Source organism: Anomaloglossus baeobatrachus, chromosome 1, assembly GCF_048569485.1.
Source record: "Anomaloglossus baeobatrachus isolate aAnoBae1 chromosome 1, aAnoBae1.hap1, whole genome shotgun sequence".
NCBI classification, from domain to species: domain Eukaryota; kingdom Metazoa; phylum Chordata; class Amphibia; order Anura; family Aromobatidae; genus Anomaloglossus; species Anomaloglossus baeobatrachus.
The window spans coordinates 480,223,509-480,250,030 of NC_134353.1; the positions used below are offsets into that span (position 1 = coordinate 480,223,509).

General features: G+C 47.3%; 1 protein-coding gene across 1 annotated transcript in view; it reads right to left on the bottom strand.

Annotated features, from left to right (window-relative positions):
• The window catches only part of NWD1 (NACHT and WD repeat domain containing 1), a 190,835-nt gene that overhangs the window by 35,180 nt on the left and 129,133 nt on the right, over positions 1-26,522 (bottom strand). Inside the window, exons 14-15 of the mRNA XM_075338285.1 lie at positions 15,738-15,934; positions 5,894-6,172 (exon numbers count right to left, since the gene is read on the bottom strand). Of these exons, the coding sequence (XP_075194400.1) occupies positions 5,894-6,172; positions 15,738-15,934 (476 nt within the window). The remainder of the gene's footprint in view (positions 1-5,893; positions 6,173-15,737; positions 15,935-26,522) is intronic.

Genomic DNA, 26,522 nt, shown 5'->3' on the forward strand with positions numbered 1-26,522 from the left:
CTATTGTACTGACTGCATCCGACATGTGTCTCCTGATGCTTTCTTCAAGGGACCTACCTACAGCCAACACAATATATCTTACTTATATATACAATATATACAACAAAAAAAGTATAAATAACACATCAGTGGTATTACAGTTGATAAAATGTCTAATAGAGAACTGTTCTCCCGTCACTTTTGGTGACATGATTGCACGAAATACATGGCAAATGTCCACAATTTTAACTTTCAAAGAGAGCCAGGTATTTTTTGAATTTTCTGCACAATTTAAAAAAAAAAAAAAAAAGACTGGGAAATAAATTAGAACCAAACATTGGCACTTTTATTTTGCAATAAATCTGATATCATCACTACTTCTGACAGCTTTTTGTCCTGATTGAACATGGCAAGATATTTTCTAATGATGTTTATAAACTCATAATATTGTGGATTGTAATGTATCGAAAAAGTGATGATGTGCTTGTTAATTTTGCCATTATTCCTATGAGCAGTATTTTTCCCAGATTGCTCCTCTCAATTCCTGCTACTATATTCTTAGAATTTGCTCTGTACAATATCCATTTTTTGTAACCTCTGTCTTGCAACTGTAGCGCCCCTGAGAGTCTCAGGGCACTACAAGGAACTGCATCCTCTAGGGGATGCATGACCTACCCCCTGGGACCTGGAGTAGCAGTGCCTTTTCCACCAAAACACATCTAAAATCATAGTTCTTCTCTCTACACTGGGCATAAAGGGCTAACCATGTAAGGGGATGGTCGCCATGGGAACAAGTCCCTGGGTATAGCCAGCCTGGTGGGAGGGGTCAGCAGTCAGAGAGTAGTCTAGAAGAGGGGAGCACACAGGAGAGGTGTGCGGACGTGCCTGAGCTGAGTCCGTGTAACGGTGACCCCGGGGGCACAGGAGAGAGGTCACCAGGTCGGGTACCGACATACCACTGGGACCGGAGCACGCACAGGGCACAGGGCCCTAGGTCAAATGTCAAGTTCCAAATGGTTTGGCAAATACCTGCACAGTGAGGACACCTTCACGGACTTCATCAAACCAAATAATCCGGGGGCATTAGCAGTAAACTAGGATCGGGGTTTGGACACTTACCTCCCCGCAGGGTCCGCACTGACCGCCGTACGGAAAAGGAGACTATACCCCAAAAGGGACAGTCGGGGTTCCCAAACGCTCCACGCTACGGGGACTCAATCTACAGAGAGTGCCGGGGATAGAGCAACCTGGGTCACTACATTGGCACTGATACTCCTGGGACCGGAATCAGCAAGCCGAGGGTCCATGTGAGTAGAGACTGTTAAAGTTAACCTGGTGTGGTCTCCATCATTATACAACATACATCTCCCAGGCATAGCCCTACCTGTTGAGGGCCTAGCACCATAGCTGCCACTATCAACATCCCTGGGAGTACCCACGTTGAGCATCGGCGGTTCTCCTTTTTTAACCGCAACCCGCAGGTGGGCTCACGAATATTAATTCTATTATCCCCTGTAAATACCCCCTTTTATTAAGCATCCCCAGGGCATGGGACCGGGCAACCGCCATCTAAAGTGACATTCCTGTTGGCAATCGCCCGGGACTGAGTACCCCTTTCCCTGGGTGACACACAACCTTGATATCACTTTATTATGCTTTGTAGAAAAACTACAACTACTAGTCAAGGAGAAATTCCTCTTTGTTCTTATTAAAGGGGTATTTCCATCTCCATAATCCTATCCCAATATGTAGTAGGTGTAATAATAATAATAATAATAATAATAATAATAATAATAATAATAATAATAGTAAATTCATTCAATTAGAAATGTAGTATAGTTCTCCTGAAATTTGTGCAGTAGATAGAATATAGCTGGATAATTTCCAGACTGGACTGGTTAATATTTGTTCCCATGTCGTTGTGGATATCTTTCAGCGTTTGTGCTTTCTACTTGCCTGCCTATGGCTTTTTTTTACGTTGTTTCCTGAAAATTTTTAGATTTAGATTTTTCAAGATGATCAGCAGTCATTCCTGATGGAAAGTCCAATGAATCCTAAGAAGTATTAAACGCCGAGAAATGGTCAAAAGCCATCTGAGTCTTGGGGGTAAATCGTACATGTGTGGCACCCCAGTGGTCACGGGAGCCACAGTGGTGTTGCTCTCCTCACTGGGATCAATGCTATACTTGGAGACCTCTCCTTGTCAGGAATATCACATACAACATCTCCTACTCCAGGTCAGCAGTGGGTGCTCATAATCTGTTTTGAAGGGAGTCTCTCTGTACATGCTGACCTGGGGGAAGGGTTAGAGTGAACAAGAAAAAAGTTAGGGAGAACAGTGTTGGCGAGGAGAAAGAGCGGTCGCTGTTTGAGAGCTGCTGTGTGAGCTTTCCAGGACCGAGCGCTAGGATGGGACACCAGGGTCCTCAGCTACTGGGTGCTAACAGCCTAGTAGTAAAACCCAGAGGGCAAGAGATTCTACATTTCCTGACCCACCTTAGTTCTAAGGCGCAGCAGCAATATAGAACCCGGGATCGCAGTATACAAGCGGGTCCCATAACCGATTCATGCTGCGCATCACAGGGGACAGTCATCTTCTAGTCAAGAGAGAAAGAAGGGGACGCTGTGCTGCTCCAGGCCGCAGCTACTCCTATCAAGAGCACATTAAGGAAAGCCTCCAACCCGCCAGGCAAGGAGGATCCTTGCTGCTTCTGGGCTGACCGGACCACTGTAAACCTGGACCATAACATCTAACCAGTAAAGGTAAAGAGAAAACTACCAACCTGTGTCGTCCAGTTACTGTTGGCGTCCGAGTGCTGCACCCCATTGCACCACTACAACCCTCACCATCCTCCTGGGGCACGCTCCGCTTGTGGGGAGTGATCACACCCAAGCTGCGCTACTAGCAGCCCCAGCAAGGAATCCTGCAGTGGCGGCTAATACCTGGCCGCATACCACAGGTGGTGTCACGACAAACTTTCCCATTTCTCCTCCATTTACTGTACACCTCGGGGCAATGGAACCGGGCAAAGCCACCCATGACATCGCCTGTCCCGACCCTCAACGGCCCGGCAACGAGTAGGTTAATCACCTGCCCCGTGGGGTGCTACACATGACCGTGTGGTCTGAGGAAAAAATTGGACATGTGCACTGCCTCATTGAATAGCATTGGTCCAAGGAACATTTTAGGCTATGTGCGCACGTTGCGTTTTTTTCCACGGAAACGCTGCGTTTTGAACTGCAGCGTTACTGCATGCGTTCAGCTTCCTCAGCAAAGTCTATGAGAAAGCCGAAAAATCAATGCACACGCTGCGTTTGTACACGCAGCGTTTTGGATGCCCAAAATCGCTGCGGAAAAAAAAGCAGCATGTCACTACTTTTGTGCGTTTTAGCTGCATTCTCCACCCATTGAAATCAATGATGTGGGTCACAACGCAACCAAAATGCACTTGGACTGCATTTTTGTTGAGTTCCGCATACTTTAAACGCAAGGCTCTTCAGTCTCTCTCTGTCAATGTCGGTCAATTTCTGTCTGTGGGTGTCGGTGAATCTCCCTCTGTCGGTCGGTCTCTTTCTCTGTCAGTTGGTCGCTCTGTCTGTCTCTCTCTCTCTCTGTTGGTCGGTCTCTCTCTCTGTCTGTCCCTCTCTCTGTCCGTCGGTCAGTCTCTCCCCCTCTCTCATACTCACCGATCCCCGATCACCGGCGCGGCTTTTGAAAATGCCGGCCGCTCATTATTCAATCTCGTATTCCCTGCTTTCCCCGCCCACCGGCGCCTATGATTCGTTGCACTCAGACACGCCCCCCGCTGAGTGACAGCTGTCTCACTGTAACCAATCACAGCCGCAGGTGGGCGGGTCTATATCGTGCAGTAAAATAAATAAATAAATAATTAAAAAAAAACGGCGTACGGTCCCCCCCAATTTTGATAACAGCCAAGATAAAGCCACACGGCTGAAGGCTGGTATTCTCAGGATGGGGAGCGCCACGCTATGGGGAGCCCCCCAGCCTAACAATATCAGCCAGCAGCCACCCGGAATTGCTGCACCCATGAGATGCGACAGTCCCGGGACTCTACCTGGCTCATCCCGAATTGCCCTGGTTCGGTGGCAATTGGGGTAATAAGGAGTTAATGGCAGCCCATAGCTGCCACTAAGTCCTAGGTTAATCATGACAGGCATCTCCCCGAGATACCTTCCATAATTAACCTGTAAGTGAAAGTAAATAAACACATACACCCGAAAAAAATCCTTTATTTGGAATAAAAGACAAAAAAAACACCCTCGTTCACCACTTTATTAAGCCCCAAAAACCCCTCTAGGTCCGACATAATCCACAGAGGTCCCGCGTCGCTTCCAGCTCTGCTACATGAAGCTGACAGGAGTGGCAGTAGTACACAGCCACCCCTGTGAGCTCCACGCAGCAACTTAAGTGAATCGCGCTGTCAGCGGGGACGTCACTGAGGTAATGCCGGTGTGTGTGCGGGATGATGAGGGCGGTAATGTCGGGATGTGTGCGGGGATGTCGGCGGTAATGTTGGGATGTGTGCGGGGATGTCGGCGGTAATGTCGGGATGTGTGCGGGGATGTCGGCGGTAATGTCGGGATGTGTGCGGGGATATCGGCGGTAATGTCGGGGTGTGTGCGGGGATGTCGGGATGTGTGCGGGGATGTCGGCGGTAATGTCGGGGTGTGTGCGGGGATGTCGGCAGTAATGTTGGGGTGTGTGCGGGGATGTCGGGTTGTGTGCGGGCGGTAATGTCGGGATGTGTGCGGGGATGTCGGCGGTAATGTCGGGGTGTGTGCGGGGATGTCGGTATGTGTGCGGGGATGTCGGCGGTAATGTCGGGATGTGTGCGGGGATGTCGGTGGTAATGTCGGGGTGTGTGCGGGGATGTCGGGATGTGTGTGGGGATGTCGGCGGTAATGTCGGGATGTGTGCGGGGATGTCGGCGGTAATATCAGGGTGTGTGCGGGGATGTCGGCGGTAATGTCGGGGTGCGTGCGGGGATGTCGGCGGTAATGTGGGGGGGTGTGCGGGGATGTCGGGATGTGTGCGGGGATGTCGGGATGTGTGCGGTAATGTCGGGGTGTGTGCGGAGATGTCGGCGGTAATGTCGGGGTGTGTGCGGGGATGTCGGCGGTGATGTCGGGATGTGTGCGGGGATGTCGGGATGTGTGCGGTAATGTCGGGGTGTGTGCGGGGATGTCGGTCAGTGTTGTCATGTTTGACAGTGCGGTCCCTCTCGGCTCCGCTGAAAGTCTATGGGGATGCTACAGAGTCGAGTGGGACCACACTGCCAAAAATGTGCATTCTGGAAGCATCCAGAGCACATGAATTCAGCAGGAATTCGGCAGTAACAATACGTCTCAGAACGCAGCTTTTCGGCTGAGTTCTGAGACGCACATGCAGCTGCGGAATAGAACGCAACGTGCGCACATAGCCTTATCATACTCCAACCAAAAATATGAATATCAGCACAAGCCTATACTGTGAAGAAAACACTATTTTTGAGTGATCCTCAGGTAGCTAGGCAGTTTTAATTAATTGATCATAGACCTATCCCCGGCTGCACCATAACTGATTCATTTTGTACCTGTTCCAATGTTATATAAGGAACAAATTTTTTTTTAAAGAAAATGGCCCTCTATCACTGATCAAATCCAAATATCTCCCAATTCTGGCTGTGAAAGATAGAGAACACCAACTCTATAGCAAATAAGGTCCATTATAGAAAAGCATTACTAGTTAAAATATTAGAATTAGAATAGAATAAAATAGAATATCTAAATGTTTTTAAAATTAGGTATGGGTGCACACCTGTATGCGAGATACCCAAATTATAGAGAAAATTGAGAAAGATGCATGACATCCAAATAACTGTGTTTACTATCTTAAATGTTTATCCTGCCTTACCAGTGCTAAGGAGCCATCTTTGAATCCAACCACCATCTTTCCATATTTTGGAATAATACAGCAACAGACTGGGTATGCTGTTTCCTCATCAATTCCAGGTAACTGTCGTGAACCTTTCAGTTCCCCCGTTGCGTTGTCCCAGAGATGTAAAGTTCCTCCTTTAGTTACTGTCATCAGGATCTTTTGTGGGGTGAACACTGCAGCTTGCAATGGAAACCCAGGAACACCAGGTGTAAGGGATAATAAAAGCTCCCCAGAGTTTATATTCCATCCACAGACCTACAAGAAGAATAAACATACTGTACTGTAAGGCTGACAGGTACATTTATACACATATAAAGACTTATAAATCAAGTTCAGCGTCTCTCGTGAGGTCAGATGCCCCCACCCCCATCCCATTGGGGATGAGGATATCCCTGATGTATGTGTATAGTTTGTTCAGTGAGGCACTGAAGTGCATACTGATGTGAAGAGTGAGTGATTACAGTGCATCCATGTGTGCAGAAACGGTGCATGAACTGTATGTAAGATAATTCTAGCCTCTTTTATACACCTATGTGCTACTGCTGGGAGGAAAGTTTCTGGATAAACTGCAAAGTAATTATACTGTAGAATGCAATTGCATCCAGTAAAAAAATCTACACTATGTAGTAAAAGTCAGGTCAAATTTTAGTCATGAAGTCTACAGTCTAGTGCCGGTCAGTCCACAGTTTAGTGTATATGCTGCCACCGGTCAGTCCAGTTTAGTGTATATGCTGCCACCGGTCAGTCCAGTTTAGTGTATATGCTGCCGCCGGTCAGTCCACAGTCTAGCGTAAATGCTGTGTTCTAATTTTTCGGGATTTGGAGCTCAGTGTCTGCTTATTTTTTGTATCTAGAGCTGGCATCTTTAATTATACCATTTTTGTATTGATGTGCTGTTTTGATCACCTGTTATTGCATTTTAATGAAACGTGGTGACTAAAAAATGTAATTTTGGCATTTGGAATTTTTTTCTTGCCACACCGTGTGCCGATCAGATTAACTGACTTTATAATTTGATCGTGCATTTGTGAACTCGGCAATACCAAATATGTTTATATTTTTAATTGTTTTATTTTCAATCAGGCAAAAGGGGGGTGATTTGTCCATTTTAGGTTTTTTCATTTTTTCATATTTTTAAAACTTATTGTTTTACATTTTTTATTGAGTTTACTAGTCCCCTAGGGGACTTTATGACTCCAAAGTCTGATTGCTTGTGCTGAGCAGAGTGATGCTGCATCATCCCTCTGATCAGCAAAAATGCACTGTTCCTGTGCATGTCGGCGCTATACCATGGTACCCTGTGATCACATCACGGGGCCGGCAATAGCGGTGGGGAACTGCACGATCTCCGCAGTGGCCCTTTATATCCCACTGTCAATGTTTGACAGTGCGATCTAAGTGCGACACTCCAACACTACATCTGACCCCTGTTCAGCTACAACTCACTGGTGTGAACAGGTAAGTAAACTGGTATATCTGCTGAAAAGCAGATATAAAGTCCAGATTTAGTGCATATAAGAGGCTGAAAAGTGACAGTTTTAGTGTCTGGGTAAGTAAGGCTCCTGACTTCAAAAAGGACACAGCAGACAGGAGGGCCCTGCTTTTCCAGTTATGAATATTTGGGGTTTTTGTGACAGGCGTAGGTCCTATAGTTATGGGAGGCACATTTTTGACATTGTGATCCCAAGGGAAACAACATGCATGTGCTTGCATGGCTGTGCGGCCTAAGCATCATCCCCAAATTAATATAGGCCAGATGTATGGGGTTGTATATGCACTGTTTCCTATGTATATAAAGCTAAAATCATGATAGGTGTTACGGTCACCAAGGGGCGGTGTCTGTCCAGGGGTAGACCCACTGGACTGTGTACTGGACTCCCCTGAAGAAGCAACCAGCAGCGAATCCCTATACAGGGACTGTGCAGCGCTGCAAAAGAAGGCCTAAATGCACAGCAGCCAGGAACTGGAGGTGGTAGTCTCTACGGATGGGTACAGTCTCTTAATGTCCGCGGGAGATGTGCACAGATGTGAAGGCTCAGACAAGACGGCATTGTGGTGTTGGCTTAAGATGTGGCATCATAGAGATGATTCAGGTGTGGTGTCACAGCAGAGATGGCTCAGGTGTGGCATCACAGCAGGTATGGCTCAGGTGTGGCATCACAGGAGAAATGGCTCAGGTGTGGCATCACAGCAGGGATGGTTCTAAGACAAGACAGAGGTTAGGAACAGATGACTGGTGCTAGGATACAACACAGTAACACACAGTGACCTGACAACTAGCAGCACACTATAAGCAACGTTGCTCAGGTGCCTCCTGTCAGGGGAGGTGGCCTTAAATACCTTTAAGGTAATAGGTTACCTCTGGAACAGCTTCCAGGTAATGGGATGCTGGACTTTTAAGAAATGGTGCGTGGCCACGCTCGCACCCTACGGGCAGACACAGAAGCAGTGCACGTGGCCTGAGAGGATGAGGAGACTGCAGCAGACCCCGGGGCAGGAGAGGAGGCTATGGAGCTGCTGGGCAGGTGAGAGGGAGGATGCCCCTGCTGGAGTCTGGGAGTAGGGGCGCGTAAGAAAGCCACTCTGGAATCGGGCAGGTGATGGTGGGGATGACTCCGCTGGGGCCTGGGAGCAGGGGGACACATGGAGATACTACTCTGGGACTGGGGGCAGGCATTACAATAGGGAATATGGCATTAACATCTTTCACCTGGGACCTTCAAAGATCAGATATCCTGAAGAGCAGGGATCTCATAATGTTTGGGACCCAAGCCACATTCCCATTGATCAGCCACCCCCATCTGAGGTCACCAAGGGAGTTATTTGGGAGTAACTGATATCTAATAAGTACAGATTCTGAGATTTTGCCCTTGTTCAGTCTGTAAGATACAGTTCTATGTAGGATTGTTCCATATTTCCTAATAAGACCACTTTCCTCCAAAAAAAGTAATTGTGCCATCCCTGCAGGCACAGGTCAAGTACTTTTTCCTTTGTTTATGTGACTGTACTATAGTGCTTTGTTCCCCATTGTAACATCTTTTGGATATGTTTATAAACACTACCTACTTTTCATATTAAATATATAAAATTTGCTATGCCACAAATCTTATAAGAGGCTGGAGTAAGATTTGGTACTAGACGCACATAGTGTCGCATGCCACTACACATCTCGCCTGATTAATTACAATACGAGCAACTCTTAATGAATCAGAAGCTTTCGCTCCAACGAGTTTTCTCATCAAAACCGGCAAGAGAATCGTAGATCTTAATGAGTCATCCCTATTTTCCTCAGAGTAGATCTATAAACAGAGGCAGCCATAACAAGGCTGCAATATGATCCAAGCTTGCAACAATAATATCTAAATGCAAAAAAAAAAGTAAAAACACAAGTTGCTTCATGGTGCAGAAAGTGGGGAATAGGTAGAGATAAGTGCACATGGTAGTATGCTCCCTTAGAGGAGATGTGCTATTATTTTCTCATGTGTTTAGATTTTTTACATTTGTAACAGTGGCACTGAAAGAATAACTAGCAACTCAGCCTGTTGTACCAATGCCTGCCCCGGTTCTCAGGAACTACTGTTATAGCAGAAGGGAAAATCCCCACAAAAGCAAAATATTTCTAGTTTGTTTCTCAGGGGAAAAAACCTGTATATGGGAGCCCAGAAAAGCAGTTCTAGATTTTCTTTAGTTTATTATAATTGGCACGATTCCTCCACGCAGTATGTCTTGGATGCAGTGAGTGACCGTTTTGCTGCTCTATGGAATCAGGGTCATGCTGAGTGACAGCTCAGTTGTCTAATTTAGTACATGGCCATGCTGAGCTGTCAGTTTGGTGAGTGACAGCTCAGTCATCCAATCTAGAGCAGGGATGTGCTGAGCTGTCAGTTTGGTGAGACAGTCGTCCAATCTAGAGCAGGGATATGCTGAGCTTCTGGTATGTTGATTGACAGCTCAGCTGTCAATCTGAAAGTGGAAAGTGCTGGGTTTCTTCAGGTGTTCCTTGTTCTGAGTGACTGCACAGCTGCTTAGCTGAGCAGTCAGTTCTAGATCACTGCCAGTAGCAGTGGCTCTTTAGTGCATGTTAGTCTCGTTTATCGGTGCTCTGTGTTTTTATCTATTGCTGGCAGACCTTTGATCTATCCATTTGCCTTGCCCCTTTGCTTAGATCATCTATCCTCCTGGTATTCTGACCCTTGACATGCTTTCTTGGTATCTGACCCCAGAACGTTTGACTACCCTGTGCCACGGATTATCCGTGAGTATTAACTAGCGTCACAATAATTCACATGATTGTATGAAAAATATAAAATAATAAAACACAACATCAATGATTACACAGGTCTACAAGAATAAAGTTGTTTGAAAAGTAAAATGTGAGTTTTATATATTTTCAATCGCTGAACTCAGTAAAAATATTGAAAAAAATGTCATCACAGTTTTTTTTACAAACAGTAACTCCATAGGCTTCCAAAAGAATAGAATTCCATAGGGTTCCAAAAGGAATTCCTTCCATATTTCTATCAAGACGGTGCTCTAGTGTATTGCAGTGATGTTCCTGGGCTCATGGAAAAATTTACATTGAGTACAATGTGAGCAAGTGGAGACTCTGTCTTTATTGATTGATTCAAAAAAAGTCTGATAGCTGTCCTACTGTACCATGGCAAAAAAAAGTATGCTTCAGTGCCTGTAGGGTGTTCTGTGCACTTGAAGAAAAACTATGAGAATTTAGACTTCATTCTCAAGAAACTTAAGTACGAGGATCAACGATGGTCAATATGTGGTGATCTGAAAGTTCTCTCTTTGCTCTTTGGGCAGCAAAGAGGATACACAAAGTACCCATGCTTTTTGTGTAAATAGGACAGCCGGGATAGGTCTCATCACTGGAGCCAAAAAAGTTGGCCATCGAGAACATCTTTACAACCTGGACTCAAGAACATATTACAAAAAGTTAAGTGCATCCCACTAAAGTTCTCCTGCCACCACTGCTCGGACCTTTGTCCGGCTGAATAGGTACAATTGTAACGATTCTGTTTTAAAATTGCAATACATTTTTTTTCCAAAACCCGTAGAGGGCTGAAATTTTGTGACATCTCTGCAGTTTTGGTCCAGAATATATTGGCCAAATTTCAATAAAATATCTCCACTGTCTTCCAAGATAAGGGGTCGCTGTTAACGTTGTAAAATTATGCAGCCTGACGAAGGTTAAGCTCGGACTGATGAAGCAATTGGCGAAAGCTCTACCGAGAGACTTTTAAGTTGTGGTGCACAAAATTTTAGAGATTGTCCGAAGCCAATCTGAAGGAAGACATTTTTGTGGGTCCCAATATTTGAAAACTCATGAAGGGCGATATGTTTGAAACAAAAATGAAAGCTGTTTACAAAAGGGCTTGGTATAATTTTAAAAAAACTTGTGAAGAAATTTCTAGGTAACAACAAAGATCCAAAATTTAAGTCCATCGTGGAGAACATGCTGAAACATTTCAAAGCCTCGGGATGTCTGATAAATATGAAGTTACATTTTTTACATTCCCATTTGGAGTATTTTCCTGAAAACCTTGGTGCTGTTAGCGAAGAGTAAGGAAAAATATTTCATCAAAATTTCAAGGAGATGGAACGACGATACCAAGGTAGATGGAACGTGAACATGATGGGGGACAGCTGCTGGATGTGTGGCATCCCCGTGCCAGCGGCCAGGCTGCTGCTCGGATCTGGATCCGCAGTGGCTCAATGGGTCTCCGGATCCGGGGGTCGCGCGGCCACTCGAATGAAAAGGGGGCTATGTACAGGGGGTTTGGAAAGTTCATGACGCCACCCAAGATGCGTGGTAATGTGAGGGACCACCGCTGCGGTTGGGGAGCCCGGTGACGATGGTGTGGCAGCCTGATGTTTAACCCCTCCGTGGGTAGGGGGTTTATGTCCCAGGGCCCGGATAGTTGGTGGATGGGGTGCCGTTGGGGTAGGAACAGGGGGGGTATTTCAGTGTACTCAGTCCAGGAATAACAACACCGACAGCTTGTAAACAAGAATTCTGAGCACCACTGCAGCTTGTAGGGAGCACGCTTGGGTCCGTGCCCTTGGTGTTGCTGTTAGTCTGTGGCCCTGTCCTTGGCACCTCTGTCTCTGTTGGACCCGTGGGTATAAAACTCTTTGGGTCCCGCTCACCCGTATAGCTAACGGAGTGAGCTTGCTCTCAGGGTTCACTCGTTGGATTTCTTTGGACTGTATTGGGAAAGTCCTATCCCATCGGTGCGCTAGTACCCCGATTTTTGGAGCGGGTTGGGGATGACACTTGAAGTCTTCACCCCTGTCGGGTAAATTACCGGAACGCGTGAAGCTACTTTCCGGCCTAGGGTCCACGTATCCCATCGTGCCATGGCCCCTGCCCGGTGATAGTTTAAGGCCGCCCTCCTCGGCAATCCGTGCCCCTTGACACTATCCCCTGCGACCGTGTTCCAGCTCCTCCCAGGCCCAGACCAACGTCTGCCATCTAGTACTCAGGAGCTCTCCTCCGTGGCCTCTCCTCACGAGAGCAACCACTCCACCTCCTCTCCTTTCACTCTCCACTGCTCAACTCTACTGCTCAAGCTCAACTGTCACTTTCCTCACTTTTCCTCACCAACCCCCCATGTGAGCGGCCCTATTCCCTTCAGGCCCTCCAATGGTGTATCTGGTAGGTTAAAGTGGGAAGTGTTCCTAGGATTTTGATTGGCTAAGCTGTTGCAACACCAAAGGACCAGAATCCGTAACCAAGGAGGGTGGATACTGTGCAGAAGGGCAGATTGCACAATACCCTCTGACGACCTGATAGGCCAGGGCGTTACAGATGCTTCAGAGAAGATATAAGAGAAAAGAGATTAAGAGAAGCTTTGAAGAAAAAAGAAAAGGCGCAGGAATTAATTTCCTATAAAGTTGCAGAATAGATGTTCAATACATTTATGTGTAAAATGTTGTGTGCATTTTTGCCTTTAATAAAGATTTTTCTTGTTCATCCTGCTCGTATGTAACTTTACGTGTGTTTTGTGCAAGATCTATCTGTGATAGTTAAAAATAGAAGTGTTTCTTCAAATCAGGGCATAAGAAAACATATATGAGTCAGCTATTGGATGTGAAACAATTTTCATGCACCCAAATTTTGCATACCTGTGTTATCACTGGTCGCCAAGATGTGCAAAGCACCAACACCATTTCAATATAATGTATGTTACCCTGGACAGAGAAATTATTTTTTGGCACAATTTGCATATAACATTTCTAATTACAATATTACAATATTACAATCATGCAGTGTTGAAGTAGAAAAAATATAGCACTCACCAGATTATTTTGCTGTGCAGGATCCTGTTTATTTAAACAGCGGAGGTTACATGTGCGGAGAGGGCTGGTGGGGAGAGGGAGTGAACGCCGTGGCAGACGACGGCCGTTTCGCACCTGTCCGGTGCTTCAGCTGGTCTCAGGTTTTTTTCTACTTCAACACTGCATGATTTGCTATCTATGGATATAAGCACCCCAGTGTTTGCCTCTAGCCACTAAATACGTGACTTTTTCCTGCATTGGATGGAATGGCTGGCTATATGCTAAGTAGTGCCCTGGTATCCCTCTTCTACTTCTGTACAATATTACAATATTAGGCTATGTGCGCACAGTGCGTTTTTCGCGGCGTTTTTGCGCGTTTTTCGGGTGCGTTTTTGGCCTCAAAACTGCAGGACTTTGCTTCCCCAGCAAAGTCTATGAGTTTTAATTTTTGCTGTCCGCACACATCTGTTTTTTTTCAGCTGCGTTTTTGTGGTGCCACAAAAACGCAGCATGTCAATTATTCCCGCGTTTTTCACTGCGCTTTTCATCCATTGAGTTCAATGGGATGTTGAAAGACGCAATGAGAAACGCAAATAGCTGCGTTTTGGTGCGTTTTGAAGACCAAAAACGCAGCTATAAACGCAGGAGGTGGGTAGTAAAGTGACGTGTACAGGAAGAGGATTCGTTCTGTCAGTATATACAGAAGCGTGAATCCTCCCGGTACCGTCACCGCCGCGTCCACCTCCCGTCCTGTGCATGTATGCTGCCGTGCGGCGCCATGTCTGGGCAGGAGGTGGAAGCGGCTGCGAAAACAAAAGTTAACAGTAGAAAAAAAAAAAAAAAGTTATACTCACCTGTCTGCAGACTCCCGGTGCCATGCCCGCTCCCATCTCCTCTCACGGTATCGCCGCTTCGGCTGTGTGCAGACGGCCGGGAAACCTCCGATGGATGCAGGACCTGGCGATGGATCACCTGATGCAGTCACCTGACGCATCAGGTGATCGTAAGTATTGCGGTGACGCGGGTGCCCGGCCGGTATCAGCGGATGCGTCAGGAGACTTCATCCCTGATTACCGGCAGCTGCTGCAGCGATCGGACAGGATCAGACTCCCGCCCCATCGCTGCAGGAGCTGCCGGTAATCAGCACATAAGTGAGTATTATTTTTTTTATTTTTTTTTTGCACCGATGCATCAGCTAATTGTATAATCGGCTTTTATACAATCAGCTGATGTGTGATGGGATTCAGGCACTTGATCCTGACACATCATCTGATCTCTTTGCCTTCCAACAAACCGATCAGATGATATTGGATCTGGATTGGACGGCGCGGGACCCTGACCCAGGATTACTGCGGAGGGGGGGTTCTTTATTTCAATAAAGATGGAGTCACTAATTGTGTTGTGTTTTATTTCTAATAAAAATATTTTTCTGTGTTGTGTTTTTTTTTATCTTTACTAGAAATTCATGGTGGCCATGTCTAATATTGGCGTGACGCCATGAATTTCGGGCTTAGGGCTAGCTGATAATATACAGCTAGCCCTAACTCCATTATTACCCAGCTAGCCACCAGGCTTCAGGGCAGCTGGAAGAGTTGGATACAGCGCCAGAAGATGGCGCTTCTATGAAAGCGCCATTTTCTGGGGTGGCTGCGGGACTGCAATTCACAGCGGGGGTGCCAAGAAAGCATGGGCACCCTACACTGTGGATTCCAATCCCCAGCTGCCTAGTTGTACCCGGCTGGACTCAAAAATTGAGCGAAGCTCACGTCATTTTTTTTTTAAAATTATTTCATGAAATTCATGAAATAATTTAAAAAAAAAGGGCTTCCCTATATTTTTGGTTCCCAGCCGGGTACAAATAGGCAGCTGGGGGTTGGGGGCAGCCCGTACCTGCCTGCTGTACCCGGCTAGCATACAAAAATATGGCGAAGCCCACGTCATTTTTTTTGTTTGGGGGGGCAAAGAAATCCTGCATACAGTCCTGGAAGGAGGATGCTGAGCCTTGTAGTTCGACATCTGCTGTCTGCTCTCCTGCATACACTATTGGATGGAGGATGCTGAGCCTTGTAGGTCTGCTCCCCCTGACTCTCCCTCAAGCATACAGTCCTGGATGGAGCATGCTGAGCCTTGTAGTTCTGCAGCTGCTGTCTGCTCTCCTGCATACACTATTGGATGGAGTATGCTGAGCCTTGTAGTTCTGCAGCTGTCTGCTCTTCTGCATACACTAGTGGAGAATGAAGAACACATTGATGAAGGAAATGACATCAGACCTTTTTTTTTTTTGTTCACTGATAAAAAACGCATAAAGACGCAGTGAGCAAAAACGCAGCAAAACGCAGCAAAAAAACGCACCAAATCGCGGCAAAACGCGTGCGTTTTTTGCCGCGTTTTTTGACGCGGGTGCGTTCTTGTGCGGTTTTAGCGGCCAAAAACACACAAAAACGCAGCGTCAAAAAAACGCAGTGTGCGCACATAGCCTTATGCTGCTTTTTATCTAACTTGCATGGTTTAGAGACAATTATTTCACCTTAGAACCAGTTGCTGAGTAGATAATCCCAATCTTCTCATCCACGTGCAGATAGGCATTTTCATAGTTTGTGTGGTCTTCTTGAATGCACAGATACTTTTTACCAGTTATTAGATTCCATAAAAGCAATGTATGATCCAAAGAGCCAGAAACAGCTCTGGTCCCTAATCCGAAAAACTTTACACATCGTATTCCAGCTGTAAGAGAAAATAGATCATCTATAACTAGGTTTTATTTGGAGATGTATTATCCATTAAAACAGAAACTAAATTATATTGATTGATTTCTGTAGTTTCGTTATTAGCTTTCCCAACGTGACCAATTTCCGTTTATTCATTTTCGGCTTTTCCTCCCCTTTTCCAAGAGCCATAACTTTTTATATTTTGTCCACATATAAGGGTTTTTTTTTGTGGGACGAGTTGTACTATTGAATGACATCATTCATTTTACCATAATGTACTGGAAACAGGAAATAAATTCCAAATGCAGTGAAGTTCTGAAAAAAAAAAACCCCCACAATTTTTTTTGTTTTTAATATTTTTTTATTTTTATGGCATACATTGTATTATAAAAAAGACCTTGAAATATGATTCTCCTCGTGTGTATGACTACAATGATACCAAACTTGTCCATTTTTTTATTATACTAGTGATGAAAAAAAAATTAAAACTTTGAAAAAATAAATTCTTATTGAGACCATTGTGAGACTTATAACATTTTTTTTCGGACTATGGAGCTGTGTGATAGCTTATTTTTTGCTGGGCAAGAGAATATTTTTAGTACTCCCATTTCTGGATGGATATGACATTTTAATCGCTTGTTACATCATTTTTTGTGACCTTGCAGTCACCCCAAAAACTTAATATTGGAGGTTTTTGAAGTTATGCCTGTTTACGGTGCTTACCGATAAGGTAATTATTTTTATATTATAATAGACCAGATGCGGAAATACCACTTATGTTTATTTATTTATTTATTTTTACTATAACTTCTTTTACTGGGGAAAAGAGGGCAATTAATTTTTCTTCATTTTTTTTAAAACATATATATATATATATATATATATATATATATATATATATATATATATATATATATATATATATATATTTTTTTTAAACTTTGAATTTTTATTGAGATTTTCAATTTACGTTTTTCAAACATAAAATAAAACATAAAATTCACAATTCTTATCGAACCTAGACAAACAATGACAGGACAGGTGAGGAGGGTTAGGAGGGGAGAGGAGAAATAGGAGGGAGGAGGGAAGGGTTTCAAGAGTCCATGCTCCTTCCATAGGACCCATAGGCCTCAGTCTCACAGATCCTCCTGTCCCGCAAAGTAGTCCCATGGTGCCCACACGGCCTGGAAACGGTCAACTGTGTCATGCAATAGTGCCGTGAGATGTTCCATGCGTCTAACGTCCAGTAATCTATACTTGAGGCTCTGGAGTGAGGGTGTCCCTGGCTGCCTCCAATTCTTTGCAATTAAGCATCTGGCCGCCGGAAGGATGTGGGACAAAAGCTTAGAGGCCGTTTTTCCCAATCCCCCATTCCCAAGACCCAGAACATAGATCAGGGGATCAAGATCAACCTCTATATATAGTACTTTATGGATCAACCTTCTAACCCGCTCCAAGAAGGGGACTATCCCTGGACAGGACCAGAATATGTGCAGAATGGTGCCTCTGCCTCCCCCGTATCTCCAGCAACAAGCCGGTATGGAGGGGTCTATGCCATGAAGGAAATCTGGAGTGTGGTACCAAAATAGCAAAATTTTATAGATATTTTCCTTATATAGTGTGCATATTGACGTCTTGGCGGCGTTTCCCCAGATTGCTGCCCATTCCTGAGGAAGTATCCGCCTTCCCAATAGAGACTCCCATTTCCTCATGTATGGAAAAGACCCCTCGGGCCCCTCCCATGACCCAGAAAGCAAAATGTAAATTTTCGAAATCAGCCCCTTAGTATCAGTGCCCCTTCTGCAAATTTTCTCAAAATCTGTGGGAATCGAGGCCCCTGCCCTGCCAAACAAGGAGCCAGCCAAGTCTCTGATCTGCAGATATTGGAAAAACTCTTGATTAGAGAGAGAGAATTTATCTCTAAGGTACTCAAAGGAATGGATCTGCATTGTACTTCCATCTATAATGTCTGCAAATCTGAATAGACCTGCCTTGAGCCAGGGGTGCACCATGTCCGACTCCAGACTGCTTGGGAGCAAGGGTTGGTATATGAAGGACACCAGAGGGGAGCAGGGGGATGCCAAAGGAAATCTTCTAATGCAAAATGCCCAGAGGTCCCTAGTGAACTGCATCGGTCCAAGAAGAGGGGGGGCGAATCACACCAGGCCGGGGGCCACAGGAGCGCGTTTGGATGTATAGGTGCCAGCCAAAGTTTTTCAATCTCAGTCCACCTTTTGTATGCCCAAAGGGACACCCAACAGGAGATCCTCCTAAGATGGGCCGCCCAATAGTATTTTAGGATGTCCGGGACAGAAAGCCCCCCCCCTGTTTCTCCGAGCCATCAACACCTCCCTGGCCACCCTATGACGTTTATTACACCAAATAAATCTAAGGATAGCCGCCTGAAGGGATTTCAGCTCCTTTATTGGTACCTTAACTGGGAGGGTTTCAAAGAAATATAATAATTTTGGGAGCAAGCTCATTTTAACCGCCGCAATGCGCCCCATCCATGAAAGAGGGAGGGGCAACCACTTGCTCAAAAGAGTTCTCAGCTCTCGGAAAAGGGGGGGGAAGTTAAGGTTATAGAGGGAATCATAAGTAGATGTGAGGTTAACCCCCAGGTACTTGACCGCATCTGTCTTCCAACGAAACTTAAAATTCAAACGCAGGTAATCCAGGGCCACCGGGTCGAGATTCAAGGGCATTGTCTACGTTTTGCTAGAGTTGATCTTATACCCCGAAAGGCTCCCGTACCTACCCAAGGTGCACATTAAAATTGGAAGGGACACATGGATGTTAGTAAGTGTAATGAGCACATCGTCGGCAAAAAGCGAGATTTTAAACGGTTTATTCCTGACCAGGACCCCCGAGATGTCTGGGTTGCTCCTGACCGAGGCCGCGAGGGGCTCTATGCATAGCGCAAAAAGGAGGGGGGACAGGGGGCACCTCTGCCTGGTGCCATTGGAGATGAGAAAAGGCTTAGAGATGTGGAGGGGGAGTTTGATAGAGGCCGTAGGAGCGCTATACAGGGACTTCAAGGCCCGCATAAAGCCACCCGAGATCCCAAAGACCTCCATTGTCTTGAAAAGAAAAGGCCAAGCAAGGCGGTCAAAAGCCTTCTCTGCATCTAGACTCAACACCAATGCCTGTTGCTTCGTCCGATTTGCCACATCCACCAGGTCTATGACCTTCCTGGTGTTGTTCCCCCCCTGACGGCAAGGGACAAAACCCACCTGGTCTTTATACACGAGTTGGGGCAACCATCGATTAAGCCTGGCCGCCAAGAGCTTGGTGATCATCTTCAAATCGGAGTTCAAAAGGGCTATTGGTCTATAATTAGCACAGTCCAATGGGTCCCTGGGTGGCTTGGGCAGGAGGATTAAATGGGAGTGTAGCATGGATAGAGGGATAGGGTCACCCTGAAGGAAAGAGTTAAACAAGGCGGCCATGTGTGGGAGGAGCTCCGCCGCAAACACCTTGTAATAAAAATAAGTAAAGCCGTCCGGGCCCGGTGACTTCCCGCCAGGCAGGGCTTCCAGAACTTGCTCCAGTTCCTCTGTAGTAATCTCTTCATTCAAAGCCGCGGCTGCTCCGCAAGGCAGTGAAGGGAGCTCAAGGGCCGAAAAATAGTCCCCAAGTGCCCCAGCCCCGCGCGAAGCCATGCCCGGGGGAACCGGAAGGTTATAAAGCTTGTTGTAGTAATTGAAAAAAATGTCAGCTATTGAAGCGGGGTGATAGTGGATAGTGCCCTTTTCATCGCGCAGAGCCTGAGGGCATGAGGATATAGCGCGCTCCTTAAGCTGCCTGGCGAGTAAGGTATGAGCCTTATTACTCCTTTCATAGTATCTTTGTTTGGAAAAGGTTAGCAATTTTTCTGCTCTGCCAATTGCCAGTCTCTCAACTTTTCCCTAAGGCTGATGACTCTCCTAAGAGTAGTCAGTGATGGGGCAGCCGCCAGTCTCCCCTCCTGTAGCTTAAGATGGGCCATTGTAGAGTCCCGCTGGCTTGTGGCATTCTTTTTAGCCCTGGCGCCCTCCCTAAGGCTAGTGCCACACATCCGTGCCTCCGGTACGTGTTTGGCATTTTTTACACGTACCGGCGGCACGGAGACACGTACAGCAATGCTACCCTATGGTAGCAGGCACACACACGTAAAACCACACGGAACGTGTGTCCGTGTGCGTTTGTACGTGTGTGCGATTTTCAAAGCGCTGACATGTCCGTTTTTTCACCGGCAGCACGGGTGTCACACGGCCCGCACCCGTACCACACGGATGTAGTGTGGATGCGGTCCCGTGTGACACGCGCCGGAGAAAACACACATGTCATTGAAAAAAAACCAAAACATTAACTCACCTTCTCCAGCCCTCCTGTCTCTGCCGCTGCTGCCTCTTGCTGCCGACCGCCGCTCATTATTCTCATTGAATATTCACTTCACTGCCTGGCAGCAGCAGCAGCGGGGAGACAGGAGGGCTGGAGACCGAGGATCAGCACCACGGACAGCAGCGCGGACATCAGGAAGGACCAGGTGAGTATAATAATTACCGGTTCTACGTGTGTTATCGCGGATAGCACACGTAGAACACACGTGTCACGCATGTACCAGAGACACGTACTTACCTGCACGCAACACGCAGGGAAAATACGTGTCTCTCGGCACGTGCGTGAATTTCACGTGAGTGTGGCAGAAGCCTAATGCATAGTCCCCTCATCACTGCCTTGTGAGCTTCCCAGAGTGTTGCCGGCGACGTGACCGTGCCCGTGTTCAACTGAAAGAATTCGACCAGTTGCTTATTTAAAAAGGCCCTAGTGTCGGGATTTTTGATCAGAGATTCATTAAGGCGCCAATGCTGAGGCCTAGGTCGAGGACCATCTTTCTTGAAGTACATTATGAGTGGGGAATGGTCTGACCACGTAATGGATCCCATTTCCACCCTCTCAAGACGCCCCAGCAGCTGTGAGTCAATGAAAAAATAGTCTATTCTGGTGTGTGTCTGATGCGAATGCGAGTAGAAGGAAAAGGCCTTCTCTCCCGGGTGGTCCACCCTCCAAGCGTCGTATAAAGCCCCTGATCTAATGAGCCTACGAAAGTCCCAGGACAAATTTTTCAAAGCACCCGATGGAGGGTGTCCACCCACAGAGAGTCTGTAGGCCACCTCCGAAAAAGGGATGTTAAAGTCTCCCCCCAACACCGTAGAGGCCGGTGCCAGTCCGCCTATCAGATCGAGTATTTTCTTAAGAAAGCGTATCTGCCCTTCATTAGGTGCATAAATGTTGGCCAGTATGTGCGGGGATCCCCCCAGTTGGCCCTCCAGAATCACATATTCACCCTCTGGATCGCAGTGAGAACCCGTAATTTGTAGAGGACAACTGGAGGATATTAAAATAGCAACTCCCCCCCTCTTGGAGCCCGAGTAAGCCGAGTAATGGATGGGAAAGCGGTGGGACGCAAATTTGAAAGTGTTTGATTCCACAAAATGTGTTTCTTGGATAAAGGCTATGTCTGCACCTGATGTTTTCAGTTCCTGTAGCAGCAATTTCCTCTTACGGGGTGAATTCAGACCTTTTACGTTAAGAGAGATAATGCGGGTCATATCTAAAACTTAGAAGTAAGAAAAAGCTAATGGCACACCTATACCGTCGGGGGCATGACTTCCCCTGTGAAGCCGGCCAGAGGAGACGGTCCATACGACAAAGGGCCACAGCTCCCAGGGACTCTAGAAGGGGTGGTACCTGAGAGGACACATAAGGAAAAAACATCGGGGAGGGGGGAAGACAAGGACAGACATAGAAATGAACATGAATTAAGAACATTAACCAAAATGCATAAACCTTAGGCATAGATTCCCGGGTGGTCAACCCGGAAGGGAGAGACCTAGAGGGAGGTTCCCCAACCCGTCTGGGCTAAGAGAGCCACCCACCTCACTCCCCAGTAGCCCTCCCACGGGGGTCAGTCCAGTGGGCACGGGCCCGTGCCAAAAGGAAACAAGGGAAAAAAAAAACAAAAAACCTCAACCACTAACTCCAAGTAAGGGGACCGGGCTCCCACCAACCCCCCTACCCCCCACGGCATCATTGTGGCTACAGCCCCCCCCCTTATGCAGCTCAACAGACCCAGAGGGCCGCAGATGACACAATGGACAGTCAGAGGCTTGCTGTAGAGAGAGTCACAGTATCACAAAGCATGCTCAGCCACTGGAACTCAGAGGGTATAAGAAATAGGCACCAACCAGGTTAAGAAGTGTCCTCAACGGTGAGCCGGGGAGGGGAGCGACCCGCGGCCCCTACCTCCTCTCCCCTACAAAGCCCCACGCCCTCCACCCCTCACCTTGGACCACACGGGAGGGGGCGGCCCTTCCAACCTTTGCAAGTCCCAATCTGGGATACAGACCGCTGGAATGGCCAGTGCCTCACAGAACAGAGTGGTATCTGCTGGAGTGCGAAGGGTCGCCGATTTACCCCCTCTGTGCGCTGTTAGTGCAAACGGGTAACCCCAGCGGTATGGAACCTGGTGCTCCTTCAGGCTCGTGAGGAGGGGTTTGAGGTGCCGCCTTTTCTGGAGTGTGATGCGAGAAAGATCCGGGAAAAGCTGGATTTCCTTGCCATTGAACACAGGTGCCGTGCGCCTCATTCTAGCCTTAGCCATGATCAGTTCTTTGGTGGAGAAGTTGTGAATGCAACAAATGATGTCCCGGGGTTGGGTGGATAAATTCTTCAGCTGTAAAGCCCTGTGTGCCCTGTCCAGCTTGATGATGTTAGAAGGGGGAGCGTCCAACACTTCATTAAAGATGGATTGTAGTATGGAGTTTGTGTCCTCGGGCCCATCTGACTCTGGGACCCCCCTCACACGAACATTGCAACGGCGTCCTCTGTTGTCGAGATCCTCTATGTGAGACTGCATATCCTCCATAATTTTTTGTTGCGATGATGCCAGTTTGTGTAATTCTGATACATGGGATCTGGTGATGTCATGCTCTTCCTCCAGGGATTCAATTCTGCCAGACAATTGCTGCAAATCTCTCCTCACTTCAGCTATTTTTGACCTGCAAGTTGCTTTAACTTCATGTATGAGGCATTGAAAGTCCTCTTTAGAAGGAAGTTTACTTATGAAATCATGCATGTCCTTATAGGAGGTGTCTGGCCCTTTAAGGTGAGCACCTGCAGTAATAGACGCTGGAGTTTTAGTCTGGTGCTGGGGAAGCTGGGAAGGTTGATCTCCACACCGAGGCCCAGAGGGGGGAAGCAGGCTGCTCTGTTCCCTGATATTACCAGCTGTAGCTGCAGTCCCTGCTTCTCCCGGCAGTGGGGAGGGCTGCCCCCCGACCTCCACCTTATCTCCCACCGCCACTATGTGCTCCTGGGCCTGCTGCTGCTGTGCCTGAGGATCCGATGCAGTGCAGGGCTGCTGAGCCAAAGCATCCCCTGTTGCAACTGCTGCAGGGACTCCTCCACTCCCCCCTGTGTCCCCGCTCACCCACTCCTCCTTCTCTTGCTGCTTAGCAGGCCGGGCCGGTGCCTCCATTTCCCCTCCATGCTCCTGGAAAGATGGCGTCCGGGCCTCCCCTGGACCCTGTTCCAGGCCCAAGAAAGTATCCAGCGCCGTGGTGTGCAGCGGGGGGGCCACCGATGCCTGCTGCGACGGTTTAATCCTCCGTGGTCCCATCCTGAGAGCCGGTGAGTAGGTTTGTGCTTATGATAAGTGCTGATTTAGCTGAGGGTCAACAGCTCCTCTTCCCCGCGTCCACTCAGCTCAGCATCCTGGACACGCCCCCTAAAACATATTTTTTCAGTTTGTACTGTATTTGACAGACTTGAACCTGTGATCATCTGATCACTTATACTATATACAACAGTACCACAGTATACAGTAGGGGAAAAAAGTATTTAGTCAGCCACCAATTCTGCAAGTTATCCCACTTAAAAACATGATAGAGGCCTGTAATTGACATCATAGGTAGACCACAACTATGAGAGACAAAAGGAGAAACCAAATCCAAAAAATCAGTTTGTCTGATTTGGTGTTACGGTTGCTGCGAGCACTGGAGACTATGTCCAGATTTCTTGCTACTGCACATGTGCGAGCGCTGGAGACTAAGTCCAGATTTCTTGCTACTGCACATGTGCGAGCGCTGGAGACTAAGTCCAGATTTCTTGCTACTGCACATGTGCGAGCGCTGGAGACTAAGTCCAGATTTCTTGCTACTGCACATGTGCGAGCGCTGGAGACTAAGTCCAGATTTCTTGCTACTGCACATGTGCGAGCGCCGGAGACTAAGTCCAATCTTGGAGCCATTGCACATGTGCGGGTGACATCATCGCTGACACGAGGTCACATGTCTCTGACACCTTCTATGCCGATTGGTCGCTGGTCATGTGCTTGTGACGTCTTGCTCGGTGATAGGCCAGCATGACGTCACTCCTGTCGTTCTGGAAGCGGATTGGCTCTGGTGTCCTCCATCTTGGATGAGGCACAGAGTCTATATAAGACCCTGACACACGCCGCATGGTGCTCAGTCCTCTTGGTTCATGCATATGAGTAGACGCTCTGTGCGCGTTCCTCTAGGCATTCCTCTGTCTATGCTAGGTGAGCGCTACCGGCAGGGTAGCGTTCTTATACCTTACAGCTTCGGCTGCTGTCCGTATCCTTACCTCTTAGGGGAGCGGACATAGGCAGGTGCCTGAGGCACATGGTCTGGCTGGGCCTTGTGATTGTACTCGTAGGTGGACGTTGCCGCTAGGGTAACGTTCCTTATACTGCGTCTGGCAGTTGTTCGTATCCTCGCACACTAGAGGAGCGAACGCAGGTAGGAGCTTTGTGCGGCTTACGCTGCTGTTCGTCTCTTTTGCACCACTAGAAGAGCGGACCTAGGTAGGTGCCATTTCGCACACATTGCCTTTGTCTCTGTGATTATTAACAGAGATCATTCCACACACCCTCCAAGTAAGGGAGGAATTGCTTTACTTTCTTATTATATCCTTCTGTGAGTTAACAGAGGTATTGCACTCTGCCATAGTCTGCAGCAAAGTCTTTGCACGGTGGACCCTGACTGTCTGATACTCCTTTCGGTTATTATCAGACAGCCCCCCGTAACATTAGGACTGAGCAAAGGGTCTGGCAGTTATGGCAGAATATCAGCAGTTACACCGTTACATGCAAGTACTTGAGTCACGGCTCAAGAGTATAGAGGATAAACCTCAGACCATGGTGACATCTGCACATGATCCTCGACTTGCTCTACCAAACAGATATTCTGGCGATGCCAGATCATGTCGTGGTTTCATTAGTCAGTGTCAGATACACCTAGAGGTTAACTCTTCTCGCTTCTCTACGGAGAGGTCCAGAGTAGGCTTTATCATCTCCTTACTTCAGGACAAAGCCTTAGAATGGGCGACTCCCCTATGGGAGCGCTCTGATGTGGTTACTCTGAGACATCAAGACTTTCTTGATGCTCTTAAGGCGGTATTCATGGGTCCGCAGGTTACCCATGATGCGGCCCTGAGACTGTTAGATCTATCTCAGGGTTCGTTATCCACTAGTTCTTATGCCATTGCTTTTAGAACTCTGGTGGCAGAACTAGATTGGCCAGAGAAGGTGTTGATTCCTATCTTCTGGAGAGGGTTGGCTGGCTATGTCAAGGATGCCCTTGCTACTCGTGAAGTCCCTGCTTCTCTGGAGGACTTGATCACAGTAGCAACGAGGATCGATGTACGCCATAAGGAACGTAGACTCGAGGTCTCTTCCTCACGCCCTAAGCATCGGGCTATTCCAGTTGTTGAGGGTCCACTACCATCTTCCTCAGCATCTGAAACATCTCCCACTCCTATGGAGTTAGGTCATACGTTCTCCAGACTACGCAAGTCTGGTCCTCCTATATGTTACGTATGTCGTCAGGCTGGGCACTATGCCAACAAGTGTCCTAGTCGTCAGGGAAACTCCCTGGCCTAGTAACCATTAGAGGGGGGTTACTAGAGACGTCTTCTGCACCCTCTAAGTGTTGTATCCCAGGTCAGCTCTCGTTATCTGAGGATACATGGCCTATTATGGCTTTTGTGGATTCCGGAGCTGACGGGATTTTTGTGTCCTCAGGATTTGTAAAGGGACACAATATTCCCTCTATCATGTTAGAGGCGCCTATTCCTGTCCGTGTTGTTAATGGAACTATGTTGTCTGACTCCATTACATTGAGGACAGTTCCCTTGCGCCTTTCCCTGTCTCAGGGTCACATAGAGGAGATTTCTTTTCTTGTTTTGCCTGAGGGTATAGACGACGTCCTTCTGGGTCTTCCATGGCTTCGGACTCATGCTCCTCACATTGACTGGGAGTCTGACAGCATTATTAGTTGGGGTTCGAAATGTCAGTCCCGATGTCTTCCCTTACCACCTAAGGTCATTGCGGTTGCATCTACTGATCTCTCTCCCATACCTACACCCTATTTGGATTTCGCTGACGTGTTCTCCAAACAGGGTGCTGAGGTTCTTCCACCCCATAGGCCGTATGACTGTGCCATAGACCTTATCCCAGGTTCGGTTCCACCTAAAGGCAGGGTTTACCCCCTGTCGATACCTGAGTCGGAGGCCATGTCGACCTATATAAGAGAGAGCTT